This window comes from Polypterus senegalus, chromosome 13, assembly GCF_016835505.1.
Source record: "Polypterus senegalus isolate Bchr_013 chromosome 13, ASM1683550v1, whole genome shotgun sequence".
In the NCBI taxonomy this organism is placed as follows: domain Eukaryota; kingdom Metazoa; phylum Chordata; class Cladistia; order Polypteriformes; family Polypteridae; genus Polypterus; species Polypterus senegalus.
Window position 1 is genome coordinate 143,884,379 of NC_053166.1, and position 19,109 is coordinate 143,903,487.

A 19,109-nucleotide genomic window follows, 5' to 3' on the forward strand; every position below is an offset into this window, starting at 1 on the left:
CGTCGATTATTTATTTAAAAATGGCCTTTACTCAGTGAGCTGTGGACCTGCTATACCACAGCATGTCGTAAGAATGACCCCCATTGTGGCTACCCCTAGAACTGCTCTGGGCATATCTCACAAGTAGATGGAGATCCTGTGGCAAACTCAGAACATGCTGGAGGAATAAAAGTTTGCGACTGGCTTAGGAATGCTGGGAATTGCCAGGAAGAGAACGAATCTAAAGACAGGGAAGTCTGGGTGGATCTACTTGGCCTTTCTCGTTTCAAAAAAATGAGAGATGAGAGAAATTAAGATTTTATTTGCTAAAGCTTTAAATGTTTAACTCTGTTTTGTTATTTTCTTTTTCATTCACTTTTTATGGTGAATTTGCTGTGTTGGTTGTATCCAGATACTGATCATTAACAAAGATCAGAGCAGGCACAGGTGCAAATGACACTGAACAGTAGAAGGTCATAAGCTACCTACCTATGCGTTATCCACTTGTGTACTTAATAGAAAATAATTACTTATATCATCTGGACATTCAAAATAAGCACCATTTTAAAACAATTTGTGTCTAATACACATAGAGTACATTCCTGCTTTATTTAGCAATGTCCAATAACTTCTCGACTGACCTAAGATGATGACACAAAAACTGAGAAATAACAGCTTGCTTAATTAATGGGAGATCCAAATTAAAAGAAGAAAGTGGTTGGGACGAAAACCTGCAGCCACGGGGGTACCCAGGACTGAACTTGAAAACCCCTGATGTAATTAACTCATTCAAAAATGTTACAAGTTTCAAACCCCTTTTCTAATTAAAAAAAATCATAAATGTATGAATTTTAAAGCTCATTCTAATTAACTGATTCATAGATGTATGAATTTTTAAACCCCTTCCTAATTAACTAATTCATAAATGTATGATGGCGGCATGGTGGTGCATTGGGTAGCGCTGCTGCCTCTCAGTAAGGAGACCTGGGATCGCTTCCCGGGTCCTCCCTGCGTGGAGTTTGTATGTTCTCCCCGTGCCTGCATGGGATTCAATCAGGTGCTCCGGTTTACTCCCATGGTCCAAAGACATGCAGGTTAGGTGCATTGACAATCCTAAATTGTGTGTGTGTGTGTGCGCCCTGCCCGGGGTTTGTTTCCTGCCTTGCACTCTATGTTGGCTGGGATTGGCTCCAGAAGACCCCCCGTGACCCTGTAGTTAGGCTATAGCAGGTTTGATAATGGATGGATAAATGTATGACTTTTTTTTTTAAACATGTCTAAATTGAGTCTGTTTGATAGTAGGGCACCCAGAATGAATGCAAGGTGGCCAAAGTATATAAAAATGGTGTTTTAACTTGAGTGATCGGTAATAAGGCAAGGGGAGACAGAATGTAAAATAAGCAGAAGAAAACACAAGCTCTAGTGCTTCTCTTGGCTTTTCAAGGGATATGGATACATGCTTGTCTAACTGACTGGGTGGTCAGTCCACTTCTTACAATAGAAACAGCAATACACATTCCTTTCTTTCAGTCCCTTCTGCTGGTTCCATGGCCATCAGGAACATTTAGGCCACAGTCAGGGAGCATCTACAGTGTCATCTTGCTGTAATCAGGATTACTGTCTGGAACTCCTGTCGTCATCCTCCTACCAGACACAGGGATTTGTGGACACTGAAGTCCTGACACAAACTACAAAATGCCAGGTCATCCCCAGAGTACCATGATGCATAGCAAGAGTCCCTTGTATTGAGCACAGAAGCCCCCTGTGTGACAGATAGGGGGCGCTATCGCTCCCTTGAACCCCTGTCCACGTCTCCAGACACCAGGTAAAAGTCCAAACTTTGACTTTATTAATCTTCCACAGTGCACAAAGCACCCTCTCCTCCACTATACTCATACAAATCACAATTAACTACAATAATACACAATCCTCCACTCCCAGACGCGTTGTCACCCTTCCACCCAGCTCAGCTCGCCATCTGGGAGCTCCCATAATCCTTTCATATTCCCTGACCCGGAAGTGTTCCCAATCCCCAGTCCATGTGATCTTGTATCACTTCCGGGTCAGGTAGAAAGTCCTTTTCTTCACCCCGGAAGCACCTCATTCCCCTTGTCCATGTGACTTGGATGTACTTCCGGGGCGTATGGTAAATACTCGTTGTTCCCCCCTGCAGTGGCCCCCATGGCATCCAGCAGGGCTGCGTGTAAAAACTGCAATGTCCATGATGCCCTGCTGGTCTTCGGGGAACCTCCATACTGCAGGGAGGGCTCCACCTGGCGGCTTGGGGGTATTGGCCGGGATAAACGGCCGGCCATACACCACACCTGTTAGTGGCAATTTTCATCCCAACCTGAAACTCTGCTACAATGGTTACATGTGGAACAGATGTGATTTAAGATTTTGTGGAGTTCCAATTTAGTTAATATATATCCCTTTTAATGGCCAATGATTCTAAAATATTACAAGCATTATTTTTGTCCTAGTAAAGAACAAGACTTTTAGGATGAAGAACAACTTAGAAAATGAAAAGAGAATGAAAGCTGAAAGTAATCATGACCAGGCTTTATTAAAGTAAAGGGGCTGAGCCAGTCCTCCCTATTTTCTCGTTAAGGATGAGAATTCAGTTGCAGCCTGAAGGCCCACACAGATTAATTTGCCCACCGTCACAGCTTTTTATTGCATTTCACACCTGCAGTAATTCAGAGCAATCAAATTCTACTTGTACTGTTCTCAGCCAAATAATATTTTGCTAACATACTGTGTAAGTTTTTTTTTTTTTTTAATTTTGCTCAGATATCTATTTTCAAGGCTGTAACATTCAGCTTCTCGCATCACTTAATGTCAAGGGTGAATTACATTCAAATGAGAAATTATGGTTAATTCACTACGTACACTGGGCAGCAACTGATTACTGTTGTATTCCTGTGCCCCAAATGAAACTTAATAACGGTATGTGAGTTACAAGTTCAACAGTTCTTGACAATAATTCATTTGGAATTGCGTCAAATTTACAAGTGAACTTGACCCAAAGACTTCAAAAGCGAAAGCAAAAAAAAAACCTTGAACATTCTCTGTCTTAACTCTCAATGTACCATGAACCATAGCTGCATTAAATGAGAGACAAACATGGATGAATGCAATTCTGTATTCAGTTCATATTTGTATAAATTGTTGATGCCAACATACAAATTCTAAGGCATGGTTTGTTTTAAAATTCAGATGATCGACATGTATTATCTTTAATATTACAATATACTGAATATTATGTTAACAAATTATCTAAAAATTAAAAAACAATGAAGTTCTAAAATTGAAAAACAATCAAAAATAATCATAAGTAAATTTCAGCATGGTGGTGCAGTAGTTTTTTGACATTTGCTGCATTAAAGAGGCTGGACACCCAGTCACTATTCAGGGAGTGGATGTGGAGCTATATGGTGCACTGTTATGAGGACTTGAGGGTCCACATACAGGTGGACTGGTCCCACAACACAGATGAGCTGTAGAATAAATTGCAGAGCAGACTCTTCCTCTTAGGAGACCACACTCCTTTAACTCTTTCAGGGCTGGTGTCGACTTTTGTCAAAATTCAGGGGTAGAGGACAGTAATCAGCGGTAAACTGTGACAAAACTTGCCCTTACATTTTAGTTCGACTCTCTTTGCTAGAAGGAAAGTCACATTGCTTTGTTGATTTAACCTCGGTTCCCTACGTGTGCATGAGTAGCGAAGAGCAAACAACCTCTAAAATGGCATCAACATCTGGCGAGAGACCAAAGCGAATGTACAAAGCAAAATACTCCATGGATGTTTTATGTAATTTCGTTGAATAGGACTCAGAGTTTGATGTAAGTGATATGGAGATGGGTATTGAAAATTGAAAGTGAGGCACCAGCATCATGTAATCAGTGAGCCAGCTGATCATGGTGCTAAACACTTTCATGTAGCTGATGTGCCTACAGCAGCATTCCATGGGAGGACCACGACTTATCATAAGAGGTACAAACCATAATGCATCACACTGCGACCGCCACTGTGGACGAAGGTTTCAGACCAGACAGCAGGTGCGGTTATAAAGCAGCTTTATTTTTCAGAGTCACGGTGAGAAGAGTTTCAGAAAAGCAGACAATCAAATATACATGACAGCGTCAAGGCTCTTCTGAACCCCGTCTGTTGGGTGGGGTCCCGTTTTATACCCCTAGAATGCGTGATTTAATATCATTATAAAATGTAACAGTCAACACATTTATTATACACAAACCTTGAGCCCCTTTAACGTCCCTTATAAAACTTGATTTCTTGGCTCCTTTTGTTATGGCGTTCAGATGTAAGCTAAGGGAAAACGTGATAAGGCAGACTCATGTGTGGAATGCTCAGACCTTGAGTCCTTTGCACAAACATTTTTCTTTTTGCTAAAACAAAGCATGCTGTTACTTGGTTTCGTAAAGCTTACTTCTCAGACATGAATTAGTACAAGAGAACGAAGAGAACATTCGTCTTCCACACCACCACCGCCCACCTGCTGTGCGAAGACCAGCAGGCTCACCGTGCATTCCTACTGACTATCGAGTAGCCCCCACGCAACCACTGCTGCCAGAGATGCTCAACAACAGACATTTTATATTGATGTATGTGTGAAACCATTGCTTTATGTGCTTTTTCAGAAAACTGAGTTTTTTTGGAAAAAGTATTCAATGCTCAAAAAGTTAATATGGACAGTGACATTCTTGCCATTTTATACAACTCTATGATGGCCAGTGTGCTTGGTCGATAACATCACTTCAAGAAAGGTCCACTGAATCAAGACGTTAATTAAAAAAAAGGATGCCTTCTGGACCTGCTAGAATTAGTAGAGAAGAAAGGAATGAAAATAAAGTGCCATCATGAACATTAGTGAGAAATTTCAGGCAACAAATCATTCAGCAGAAATGTGCAAAAAAACACTACTGGAGCTTCATTGTGTATCTGAGAGGAGTGATGTTGTTTGTTATTATATACAATATGTATTTATTTATGGGCGGCGCAGTTGGTAGCGCTGCTGCCTTGCAGTTAGGAGACCCGGATTCACTTCCCAGGTCCTCCCTGTGTGGAGTTTGCATGTTCTCCCTGTGTCTGTGTGGGTTTCCTCCCGGTACTCCGGTTTCCTCCCACAGTCCAAAGACATGCAGGTTAGGTGCATTGGCGATTCTAAATTGTGCTTGATGTGTGTGCGCGCCCTGTGGTGGGCTGGCGCCCTGCCCGGGGTTTGTTTCCTGCCGTGTTGGCTGGGATTGGCTCCAGCAGACCCCTGTAATTAAGATATAGGGTTGGTCTCGGTACCCAAATGTGGCCATTGGTGCCACGGCCCACCTGCCAAGTTGTTTGCCTGCCAAAGGTAAAGTCATCCCTGATGGAGGATCACAGGAATCATGGGAAAGAGGGGTCCTTTCATCGGAGCAATGTTTCAGCCGTGGCATGGCCAAATGGAGATGCAGCTAGATGGATGAGGTCTCCAGGACTCTAAAAATATCCAAACCTAATTATGTCATATCATCTACTGTTAAACCGTAATTCTAAAATTTTTATTATGCTGTCTTAAGGAATTGTTCTGTTGTGTATATTGTATTGTATTGACCCCCTACTTTTGACACCTACTGCACGCCCAACCTACCTGGAAAGGGGTCTCTCTTTGAACTGCCTTTCCCGAGGTTTCTTCCATTTTTCCCTACAAGGTTTTATTGGGAGTTTTTCCTTGTCTTCTCAGAGAGTCAAGGCTGGGGGGCTGTCAAAAGGCAGGGCCTGTTAAAGCCCATTGCGGCACTTCCTGTGTGATTTTGGGCTATACAAAAATAAACTGTATTGTATTGTATTGTATTGTATAATGGATGGATTTATTTACATATTTGTTGAATTCATGAAAGATTATACTTTAATCATCCCATAGGTGAAATGAAAACTTTACAGAGGCTCAGAAAATACAAAAATATTATAACAAGCTGCAAACACACACAACAGCCTCGGGTTTGGATAATAAGAGAGCTGCTGCTCTCCGATAACAGTGGCAGTGAGATGTGGTCAGACCTGCCCAGTTGTACCTCAGCTTTACATTTAAAGGTGTTAACATTTGGATGGAACAGGTCCAGCTTGTTGTGTCTTTAAATAGAATATGCTGATAGATGTTTGTTTCTGGCAAAGGTCCTTGGTCGAAGTCGCCAGCATTCTAGGGTCAGAGTGATTCATCATTAGAGTGCTGGTAACAGATTTTGATTGCTGAGTTAATAAACATTAACCAGGAAGATGTAACTTATCTCCCTAGGTGGTAACATGGACACATTCAGTCAACACTTCAATGTCAGGATCACACGTTAGTTTGTTTATCTATCCACTCAAATGAGCACTGTATGAAATTACACCAGCAGGTGGAAACAGGATTGATGGCTATAATCTCAGAAATAAAATATTTTCACATTATGTTTTAAATAAATTGTATGTACATTTCTGATTAGATGTTGCATGTACTGCGGTGGGCTGGCACCCTGCCCAGGGTTTGTTTTCTTCCTTGCGCCGTGTGTTGGCTGGGATTGGCTCCAGCAGACCTCTGTGACCCTGTGTTAGGATATAGCGGGTTGGATAATGAATGGTTGGATGGATGGGTAATGGATGGTTGGATGGATGGATGGATGGATGTTGCATGTATTAGTATCACAATCTGTTACACATGGTGTACAAGGGAGATCATCAGAGATCAGAATAAAACAGCAAGCTAAAGTGAAATGTATCAGAAGCATGCAGCATTTTAGAGGTTGGTCAGATACTGCTAGGGTGTCTTTTCAGGCTAATTACTCCTTTCTCCAGGCTGATGATCCTTTCAACTAAAATTGGTTGTCCCTGGCTGTAGGTGAAATGGAGGAGCTGGAAGCGCAGTGGTTGACTGGAATTTGTCACAATGAAAAGAACGAAGTGATGAGCAGCCAGCTAGATATCGACAACATGGCGGGCGGTTTTCTACATGTTGGCAGCAGCCATGGCTCTCAGCCTTATCACCTTCATTTGGGAGCATCTGTTTTACTGGCGACTCCGTTACTGCTTCACGGGGGTCTGCAGTGGAACGCCTGGACTGCTATTCACAATAAGCAGGGTAAGATTAATGCTTAACACTGAGATTAAATAAATAAAATCATTAGCCTACTTGTGCCAAAGAGCTGTGGCTTGAGGAGAGACTGGGGACAAAATGCAAATGAGGCATTCCATCTTCCAATTATAAAAGAGTACTTTGAAAAGAAAAAAGTTGTAGTTATATATTTGATCTAAGTGTGTTGCAATTTATTATTCATTTTCAGATAGAAGCTGTAAAAATGCTATTTTCCCTTATTACAAGTCCAAAAAGAAAACATCTGATAATATATATTTTAAAAAATGTATTTAAATTTTGGTAGCATTGCTGCCTCATGGATTCATTTTGTAGAATTTGCATTCCACGCCTGGTCTCTGCCTGTGTAGAGTCTGCACACGTTTCCCATTTCTTTGGGTATTCTGGTTTTCATCCTACATCCTAAAGACACGAGTGTTAGTTTAATGGGTACCTAAAATAAAGCAGAATGTGGTCTGCAATGGGTTGGCATGAGGTACAGGGTTGGCACTTGCCTTATGCCCAATGCCAATTTGACTACCTCTGGTGCCCCATAACAGGTTAGAAACTTGTTTTAATGTAACAAGGGCTCCCAGAATCAGAATTGTAAATCTACCCATTGTCTGCATTTGTAAACTATGGAACATGGCACATATTGGTATACTGTAAACACCCGATGACATGCCAATAGCAACATCACAATTCAATATAATGCTTCATTCATCTATCCTGAAAATACACAAACACAAACACAGTAAACATAGTTAAGCCAAATCAAGCTCATAGGGTGCCAGTGCGCCATCCTGACTGGGCACAAGCCGAGAAGCAACCTAGCACAGGGCACCAGAATATCACAAGGGCTGCTCACACACATATCTACAAGTTTATGTTTTGGAACAGACAGTTAACATAACACGATTGTCTTTGTGCTGTGGGAGAGAAACAGGGGTACTTGGAGAAACACCAACCCTAAGGCACACACGTACACACACGGGGATAACACACACAAGACAAAGACAACTGAATGTACGATTTGAAACTATGGCAAGGGACCTGCATAGGCTATCCACTGTGCAAGCAAGCCATCCATGAGCAGATTACAATATTTATAAAACTACCAGATTGTGAACATGGTATACAGTATATATAACATGCCCCATCATTCTGTAAATTGTTTGCCCAGTAAAGAATCCACCCATTCTGAATGCTGCTATAAAAAATTATGTGTATACACTAACAAACTACCAGTAGCAACCACAACTCCTGTTGTTTGAATTGCCAAGAAGACCAGACATGACCTTGGTGCTCTTGGTGTTACACAGTTGCTCTGGCCGTCAGGACTGAGTGACCCAGAACGTGGCTCTTGTTCATCTTCCAGGCTACCATTACTATTCTCAAAGAAGAAGAAGACTTTCCAGTTAGTACTTGGTTTCTTGTTTCCATCAATGCACTTGTACAATTTTGGTCCCCTAAAGTCAGCTCAGTGATACCACAACTGAAACCATGAATATCATTGCCTAATAAGCAAGATAACAAAGTAAGTAAAGGGATTGTTCTGCTCTTAAAAACTTATAATTGAGACAATAGCAAATATCACTAGCTGGAAACGGAGAAAACCTGAGGTGACATAGAAATTAAAACATCATAAGCAAATATGATAGTTAACTCATTTATCTGGAAACAATGTAAAAAACAGGATATAAATCCATTGGGTCATCGATTTTAAAACCCACTTTATCCAATTTTGGTTTCTCAGGAGCCACAGCACATAAACGAACACTGTAATTAAAAATAATAATTGCACACTAACATGGACAAAAATGTAAACAACAGATGCTATTAAATAAATCATATCCAAAAACATAACAACTGTCTGAATGACACTGCCACAGTGAACATATTACAGCTAAAACAATGGCTGCATCTCCTATGCAGAGCGTAATTCCTAGACCACCAAATACATGAAGCATGAAAGCAATGGCAAATACTCAAGTAGAAATAAAGACACAAGTAGAAATAACAGGCTATGCTGCAATTAAACTAATAGAATTGAATATACTATAATTATCAGCTCGTCTGTACAGGTATGAAAATATAACAGAAATCAGCAGTAAACACTTGATCATTTAAATAATAGGTAGCTCTATTATTATTATTATTATTATTATTATTATTATTATTATTATTATTAACAAAAACTACTAAGAAATGAAAAAATGCAATTAAATATAATGAGTATCTCTTCTGTAGGAATATGTGTATAACTAATAGCTCAGCAGTTAACATGCATAACAACTAAATTAAAAATGTCTTCTATTATTATTATGATTATAAAGTAAAAACAAATAGGAATACTATAATTAATAACCAATGTATATAAAGATGGATCTTTCAAATTATGAATTTGTGATAGTAGTATTTTATTTTTATTATTATTAACAAGAACAATTTATTTTTGTATAGCCTAAAATCACACAAGGAAAGCCTCAATGGCCTTTTACAGGTCCTGATTAATTGACAGCCCACCAGCCTTGACTCAAAACTCTCAAAAACTCTCAAAAACTGATACAATTATTACAATTATGGATTATTATTAATATGAATTAAAAACATATAATCACATATAGTGGCACGGTGGCGCAGTGGTAGCGCTGCTGCCTCGCAGTAAGGAGACATGGGTTCACTTCCCATGTTCTCCCCGTGTCTGTATAGGTTTCCTCCCACAGTCCAAAGACATGCAGGTTAGGTGCATTGGTGATCCTAAATATTGTCGTGTGTGTGTGGTGCCCTGCCCAGGGATTTGTTCCTGCCCTGTGCCCTGGGATTGGCTCCAGCAGACCCCTGTGTTAGGATACAGAGGGTTGGATAATGACTGACTGCCTAATCACATATAATGAATATCTCCTGTTTACAAAATAAGTGTGTAACAAATAGTTCAACAGTTAACACAAATTTAATTAACGATTACCATTATTATTAAACATATGACCGGCTACCTGCTGTCGAAAAACAACATTAACACCTGCTGCCAGAGGGTGGGTTCCCAGGATTTCCTGGTTGTGTGAAACACTCTGTCAACAGAGACAGCAAAGTGTGAGGAATCCAAACTACATGTAGTGAGGCTAGATCTGGTGAATGTCCTGGGGTCGTTTTCCACACCAGCTCATCATGTTTGCTCTCAGGTTCTTCTACGTATCAATCTGCATCCAGAACTTTCTCTTCACCTACTTCAACAACTTCATTTTGCCATGTGAGCCAAATCATCACACCCAGTTGGTAGCAGCTCATAAAAGGTATGGCTATGGGTTGTTCAGCCTCACCCATTCTGTTCACAGTAGCCTTCGAAGGTATTTTGATTGGTGGGAGACAGAAGGTGTAAGGAGTCAGATTGCAGCCAGGTCATTGTCTGTTAAAGGTACAAAGATACATGGACGACATTATGACCCTACTCCAGAGCGGTACGGCCAGTCTTTTGAAAAGAACTGAGGAACTGCTGTTATGGGTAAGGATGAAAATCAAGCCAGCTAAATCCCAGAGTCTCTCAATCTGGAAAGCAGCAAGGAATGACAGCATTTCCTTCTCAGTTAGTAAAGAAAAGATCTAATTGCTGGCAGAGCAACTGGTGCTAAATGTTGGTAGGCTGTATACAGCTAATTTAACCAACAAATATATGGCTTTCTTAGTCGTGACGCAGCTAGCTGTAGGTCTGAGAAGGTTCGATCAAAGCCACCTCCCCAGAGAAAATTTAAGGTCAGGTACTACCAGCTGATGTTATAATGGCTAATATGGACCCTAAAAATGTGATCATCTTAATAACAGCGCTAAAGATGGGCAGCAAAGTCAATAATTGCATCACAAAATGGCTTGGCCTTCCTTGGCGCCTATCCAATGCAGAATTGTTTGAAAGAAATACTCCCAAGCCATCATTAAAATTCACCAATCTGGGCCATAAGCAAGAGAAGGCAAATAAATATGCGTATAACAAATAGCTCAGCAGTTAACACTAATTATAAATAAAATAATAATGATAGTAGTAGAAGAAATATTTTATTATTAACAGTAATAAGACTATTATAAACTACAAAAAAGAAAAGAATATGTCAGTCATTGTCCAAGCTGCTATATCCTAACACAGGGTCACGAGGGTCTGCTCCAAGTCAACGAAGGGCACAAGGCAGGAACAAACCCCAGGCAGAGCGCCAGCCCACCACAGGGCACACAGACACACCAATGCATGTAACCTGCATGTCTTTAGACTGTGGGAGGAAACCCATGCAGACACGGGGAGAACATGCAAACTCCACACAGGGAGGACCTGGGAAGTGAACCCGGGTCTCCTTACTGTGAGGCAGCAGCGCTACCACTGCGCCACCATGCCACCCAGAAAAGAATATAATTACATAAAATTACTAACTCCTGAATACAACAAATAGCCCAACTATGAACACATCGATGATAGTATTATTATTATTCGTAGTAGTATTATTTCAGCTGTTCTTATATGTAATCATAATAATAATAGTAAACTATGTAACAGTGAAATTAATGTCACCCTTTAATAACTCCTCTATAGGAGTGTGTACTGTACAGTATATTCAGTAATAAGCTCAGTCCTGAACATGGCACAACATTGCCAATCTGAATCTCTTAATGCTTAGTCATATTATCTTGCAGCATATCATTTATCATGCACTTACACACTGTCTGAAGGGCAAAATCTGTCCAGTCATTTCAGACTCCATGATGAATGCTTTCACATGTAACATATGAGAAGTCCTAGAAAGTGAAACTCTGCCTTTTCACGGCCCTTCTGTTATTCTGCATTTTGATGAACGTTTTGCTGATGCAATGCGATAGTCACAATAGCCCACTAACTCAGACAGTTTTAAAGTACCTGATGCTCTTTTCAGACTAGCAGCATTTCTTGCCCTCTTGTTGACGGGATTTTTGAAATTGCTATTTTTTTCCCCTCTTGCTAATGCTGTACTCAGCATGGGCACAAAATGACTAAACAGCTAAGAGGGTCAGAATTACTCTTTAAGTAGAATATCTGAGAATGAGACGCAGCATGTCTTGCAGACCGAGACATCAGGTAAACAGAGGCATCTCTAGATCAGATTTTAAAATATAATATACACCGTGTATTTGGGGTACAAATGTGCAGCCCGTCCTTTAGCAGTCATTGTCCAACCCGCTATATCATAACTACAGGGTCACGGGGGTCTGCTGGAGCCAATCACAGGGCGCAAGGCAGGAACAAACCCCGGCCAGGGCGCCAGCCCACCACAGGGCACACACACACACGCCAAGCACACACTAGGGACAATTTAGGATTGTCAGTGCACCTAACCTGCATGTCTTTGGACTGTGGGAGGAAACCCACGCAGACACGGGGAGAACATGCAAACTCCACGCAGGGAGGACCCGGGAAGCAAACCCAGGCTTCCTAACTGCGAGGCAGCAGCACTACCCACTGTGCCACCATGCCGCCCCCTTTAGCAGTCATATTATTCAAAATTAAAATGTGATACTACAGTTTAGGTTGTGGCTCCTCACACCCCTGTAAAAGGTAAATGAGATCCAGAAAATGAATGACTGGGTTAGTGATTAATTACAGGGGAATTATATTGAGAACAGTGGCTTTGACAACCAGAAACAAGCCTCCAAAACAATAATTAAAATATGTTCAGATAAAAGGAAGAGGAGTAACATCTTTTCTTGTTTATATTAAACTAAAGCAAAAGAACAACTCTGAATGACATCTTTTGTTGGTATTATAAATGCATAAATGCTTCATAGGCAGAATACAACACAACAAATGACTGCAAATTAGTAACAAACAGAATAAAATCAAATAATATCACTGCATATTCATGTTTCATTTAAAATTTTTATTTCAGTCTTACATAGTTCATCTCTTAGCAAGAACCGTCACAAAATAATTTAAAAAAGGAGCAAAAAATGAAAACCACATGAATTAAATAATTCTCATACAGTTAAATGACTACATAAAAGATGAAAATTATCATATTAAATACTCATAGTAATCAAATGCAGCTTTTAAAAATTGATTGCTATTTAAATTTATGAAAATAAGTCACGTTCAATTAAACAAATATAAGCAAAGTTCAAGCTCATTGTATTTTTGAATTAGTTGGTTTATCAGGAAACAAAAACCTTACATTAATAAATGCCAATATAAACTGGGAAAAACAAAATAAAAAAAAAATGGATCCTAAAAATGGGAACACATACAAAGTATTTGATGAGTGGTTTTTATGTTGCTGTGTCAAAGGTGCTACAAGAAGTGAAAGCTGTCTTGACGTGACTTTTCTATGATAATCAATGAAGAATTCTTAATATGGACGCTACTGAAATATTCAAAGATGGTGATCATAAGAGAATAAGTTTAATAGTCTTACAATATGCCATATGCTCTGACATAGCAACATAAAAACAGCTCATTCAATACTTTGTATGTATGGCAGAGCTTCAGTTCTAAAGTAACTGCTTTGTTAAAGACTGCAGCAACGCAAAGCCTTAATGGAATGCAACATCCAAAAATAATATTTTTTTAATATATGTTGCTTACTCTATATACAGTAGTTTGTAGTGATGGCTGAGAAAATGTCATATTTTCATACAGAACAGAGATTAAAGAGTTTCTGAAAGAACTAAAGTGTTTAGTGACTAACACTGGACAACACCAAACAATATGAAAATGACCTCCCAAAAAATGTACCGTTACTCTTATTGCATAATCCACATGTCAAGTCATGCGTCTGGCGTATGATCACAACAGCTCAAACATGTTTATTTTTACTAAAAAAGTTTTAAATAAGTCAGTTCCACAAAAAAAGCATGTAATGCACTGCAAACTTATATGAAAAAACAAATGCAGTAAGAAAACTAACAAATCATGTACATGGATTTGAAAAATTACATGAAAACATGGAGAATAATAACCAACTGGATAATACAATATGTTATGTGTTTTTGTGTGAGAAGTTTTAAAACAAAGTCAAAGTCAACGCGAACTTTATTGTCATCTCAACCATATACAAGTATACAGTGTGGGGAAGAGCCCGGACACAGACAGGTAGACATTGTTAAATGCACCACAACACGTTTCTTACAATATTTACAATGAACGCACAACCCAGTGCCGCAGCACCAATCACCCTCAGTCCAGGTCCTTTACACAATGCCTTTCTGTTCTGGTCCGCCTCCTCTACTCCAAGCTCTGTCCTCTTCCACCAAACTCCAGCCATCGAATGGAGGGAGGCGGCCCCTTTTATCCACACTTGGACGAGCTCCAGATGCCTCCCAGTTAGCTTCCGCCGGCACTCCTCATTGTGGCGGAAGTACCGGCTGCACACCCGGAAGCACTCCGGGTGTCCCTGGTCTTCATCCCCCCGGCACTTACGGGAGTGGCGGAACTGATGAGGGCCAGGACTCATCAGGTATTGTGGTGTCCCTTGGCGGTGACCACAGGCCCCTATAAGGTTGAGCTTCTAACCTCTGTTCCCGTGGTCCCCAAAGCCACCAGGGCAGTTGCCCCCTCGTGGTTTGGAGGAGGTGTAAGCTCTCCTCTGGTCCTCCTGGGCTTCCTGGCTGGGTAGCACCCCCAGCCAATCGCCACAACAGATAGATGAAATTGGGAAGCTCAGGGTCCACAGTGTAACAACATGAAGTGCAAATAATAAATTAAAAATAGAATTAAAATTTAAAACACAAACAAGACAAAGAAGTAGCAGCAATATTGACGTGTAGTAAGCAATATCAACATTGATGCAATAGCATTATCATTTAATAAATAGGCTAAAATTGTCCTTTTTGTTGCATGGAAACTGTTAGTTTTTAATTCTCTTACATATTTAAATTTAACAATAGATGTTAATTTAATTCCAATATTTCATTTGAAAATTTCTGGTAACAGATCTATGAAATTTCCATATAATAGGAGCAGCCTGCCCGCCAGCAGCCATACCACTTGCACTTCAAAACTTGTCATCTACCTGAAGCTAAGCACGTTCAGGCCCGGCCAGTACTTGAATGGAAGGCCAACCAGGAAATGCTTGAGTTGCTGCTGGAAGAGATGCTTACCCTGTGGTCTGTGTGTGAATCCCAATGCCCCAGTGAAGTGATGGGGACTCTGTATTGTAAAGATGGTGCTGTCCTTTGGATGAGAAGTAAAACAGAGGTCCTGACTCTCTGTGATCATTAAAGATCCCTGGGCATCCTTTGTAAAGAGTAGAGTGTATCCTGATGTCCTGGCTGAACTGACAACCAAGGCCTGGTCATTGTGGCCCCCTAATCATCCCCTGTCTCTAATTGGCCAACTGTCTCTGTCCCTGTCTAACTTCTTCACATCCTAACAGCTAATGTGAGGTGAGTGTACTGCCGAAAATGTCTTCTGTCACATCATGCAGGAGGATGCTGGATGCAGGAGTGGTGGTGGCTGAAGTGGCTCCCCACTCACGATGTAAAGCTCTTTGAATAGTGAGAAAAGTGCTATATAAATGTAAATAATAATAATTATTCTTATTATATCTTTCTATTTGATATGTAAAAAAATATTTAGCTATTAAGCTATAAGAGTTTATAATGATAAGTGTGAATAATTCCATTAATTTTGTATTAAAATGGATGGAATCAATTTTTAAGTGATGGGTGATACGAACCAGAAATGGCTGGCATAAACTCTGGCAAGGAATCCATGAATTCCACTTAATTCATTAAGTCTAAACCACTTTAGCTAATGATATTCCCATACAAATATGTTTGTTTTTTTTTCTCTCTCTCCACTGTTTCCAATTTCAGGGCATATGGAGCTGTATCCATGGTGTGCACATTGAAGAAAAGAAAAGGTCTTCCGATTTGGACTTTAGCAGTCCACAGGCTAATATGCTAAAACTGATTAAGCAAGCCAAAAACATGACCAACATGTCTAATTTGAATCCTTCACGGATCAATTCCCCAAAAGGACCTACAGACTATATACACGGAGGGTCTTTGATAATGGATATGGTGGGAGACAAAGGAAATTTTATCTATGCTGACAACCGAGGTTACCCCCCAAAGGACACCATGTTTGGTGATGCTGCAAGTGATTTACAGACATTTATAAGTAATCGGCACAAGGACAATTTAAACAACTATGTCTTCCAAGGTCAGCATCCTCTCACGCTGAATGAAACCAACCCAAATACGGTTGAAGTTGCTGTCAGCGCAGACAGCACCCAGAATAATGCCAGAACGCGGCAACTTTGGAAGAAATCCATGGAAACACTCCGGCAAAGCCAAGGGTCTATTCCTGATTCAGTCGCTTGTGAGCAGCGACATTCTGGCAAGAATCAGCGATATCTTCCAGAAGATGGGGCCCATTCAGATGTATCCGAATGCTCAAGCAGGGCTACTTCCTACAGGGATGCAGAGAATAACCAAAAACATCACAAGCCGAAGGAGAATTTGCGAAAAAGGTCAATGAATTCAAAGTATCCCCGTGACTGTAGTGAAGTAGAGCTGTCATATCTGAAAAACAAACAAGGATGTGTGGGGCGTGAAAAGATATACACCATTGAGTCCGAGAGGGAGCATGGATTACATGCCGAGCAACACCATTTCAGGGAAAACAGGCCTCTTCCAGAAGACTTAGAGTATCCTGAACTTTATCAGGACCATAATGACAATTACAGGAAAGCAGAGCCTGTAATCCATCTCAATAGCAGCCCGTTACAAAATGAAGAAGTTATTCCTAACAATGAAAACAAATACAGCTTATACTCTAAGCACTACAGCCTAAAAGAGAAGAATGTGAGCCCTCAAGAGACAAATGACAGATGCAAACAGACTCACTGTAGAAGCTGTCTGTCCAAAGTGCCGAACTATACGGGTCATTTTGGCGTCAGGTCTCCTTACAACCGTTGTGAAGCCTGTGTACACACAGGCAACCTGTATGATATAAGTGAAGATCAAATGCTCCAGGAAGTTGTTAGTCCCATGCACCATGATGAAGCTTATGGACAGCACTGGCCACAGAATGATGGCCCACATGTACACCGGAGGAACAAACTGAGGTTAAGTAGGCAACACTCTTTTGACAATATCCTCGATAACTCTCGTGATCGTGAAACCGATCTGGGTAGACCAGCGCGAAGTGTGAGCTTAAAGGAAAAAGACAGGTTCCTCGAGGACACCTCTTATGCAAACATGTTTAATATCAGAAATGACAAACTCTTGGGCGGCAAGACGACTCTCTTCAACCACAACTTGGAAGAGAGCAAACGTAGTAAATCACTTTATCCTGACCACAGCTCAGAGAATCCCTTCCTGCAGTCTTTCCGAGAAGACCAACGCCTGGTTCATGGCAGAAGCTCCTCTGACATTTACAGGCAAACGGCGCCACCCAAGTCAAGGAACGACAACAACCTGCGGTCATCTGTGAAGTCGACCTCCTCTTATTGTTCTCGAGATGGTCGACTACCTAGTGACATGTACATTTCAGAGCATGTTATGCCTTATGTAGCAAATAAGACTAGTGTATACTCAACTCCCAGGGTCCTCAATTCTTGCAGCAATAGACGTGTGTATAAGAAAATGCCTAGTATTGAGTCAGACGTTTAATTCTTCCTTTGTCTAGTTTTAAACTCTTCCACTTTTAGGATGCTGTTGTTGCTGACACTAAAATCAAAGACTTTCGTACAAAAAAAAAAAAAGGTAAAGCAAAGAAAGCAACAACAAAGCGGCTTTAAGAAAAACTAATGGCTGATTGCATCTTTGTCTAACTGCAATATTCAACCTATCCATGGTCGCCATTTTTTTGTTTAGTTTTTTCTTGCTTGTTTTGCTATTCAAAAGAGGAGCACGTTCCAGTGTTTGCAAACAGATTAGTTGGTTTTTACATTGTCATCTTGTAAGACTTCAGAACTTTGAAAGAAATTAAACTATAAAGGTTCCACCAGAAAAAAAAAGAGTTTCTTGTCTGAGGAAGACCTCCATAGAGGGTGGGGTGAGAGCTCAAAGAGATCATTTTGGATCCTGGATGCAGTATATGGGAGAATCCCAGCCATCTAACAAAAGGCACATGTTAGAGTTAGGGATTTTCAATAGACCCCAGGTTTTTGGTGAATTTCATTTTATTTAGAAGTCAAATATTTAATAGTTTACAACTAAATTATTACATTAATATGACAATAATGATGGCTTTATGAAAATAAGAACCTAATTTCTGTGGACGTCTATTGTAAAAAACGTCCAAAGTCATATATACTCCACCTGACTAAAAAGACGCATCGTCTTTTTAATAGAACTGGTCAAACCATAAGAAAACATGAAATCATATAAAAGAAATATGAACTGCCTCCCTGAGCTCTAACCTTCCCCTCTGGGTGAGTTAGCAAATAATAGCTTGACAATGGCTTCTTGACGAGAGCAGTAGGAGCCCTAGCAAGGAATTTGCATCTCTAATAATAAGAAAAGAAAATCTAAAATATTTTGATGAGGATGACTAAAATAAGCAGACTCACACTCTCACAAACACATGTGCACAGACATGATTACCAGTCTTACCACTTGAAATGCATGTCCATTGTGTCTTGGCCCTTTCTCTTCCACTCTCGATGAGTGATATTGGCTTTGTAATGTCTCTTTGAGTTTGTTTCATGTTTTAATCAATATAATAATGCACTTGACCATTAGCTATCACCATGTCTTTGTTGTAAAAGAATTATTTTCAATAACATTCTGGAGTATATTTTTGCATGTTTTATTTTGGTACCAGGAAAATTTGTTTACAAAGAAATTAAAGAACCTACCTTGATCTTCTGGGGTGATTGATAGTGTCCTCCAATAATGACCTCTACACAATGATGCAGTGCAATGACACATTTTTTTTTTAGTTCTGAGCTTGTAAATATGAAGGAAAAACAGGGTTGAAAAAGAAAAAAAAATGTTTGGCCTATAATGAAGTTATGATGCTTTAGATTTGTCTTTTGCATTTTCTTTTGGAAATTACATAAAGCT

General features: G+C 40.1%; 1 protein-coding gene across 1 annotated transcript in view; it reads left to right on the plus strand.

Annotated features, from left to right (window-relative positions):
• grin2aa (glutamate receptor, ionotropic, N-methyl D-aspartate 2A, a) overlaps positions 1–18,906 on the plus strand; it is a 351,755-nt gene extending 332,849 nt beyond the window's left edge. Inside the window, 3 exon segments of the mRNA XM_039774586.1 lie at positions 6,855–6,955; positions 6,957–7,094; positions 15,909–18,906. Coding sequence (XP_039630520.1) covers positions 6,855–6,955; positions 6,957–7,094; positions 15,909–17,711 — 2,042 coding nt within the window. The 3' untranslated portion in view covers positions 17,712–18,906.
• Positions 18,907–19,109: the final 203 nt, after the last annotated feature.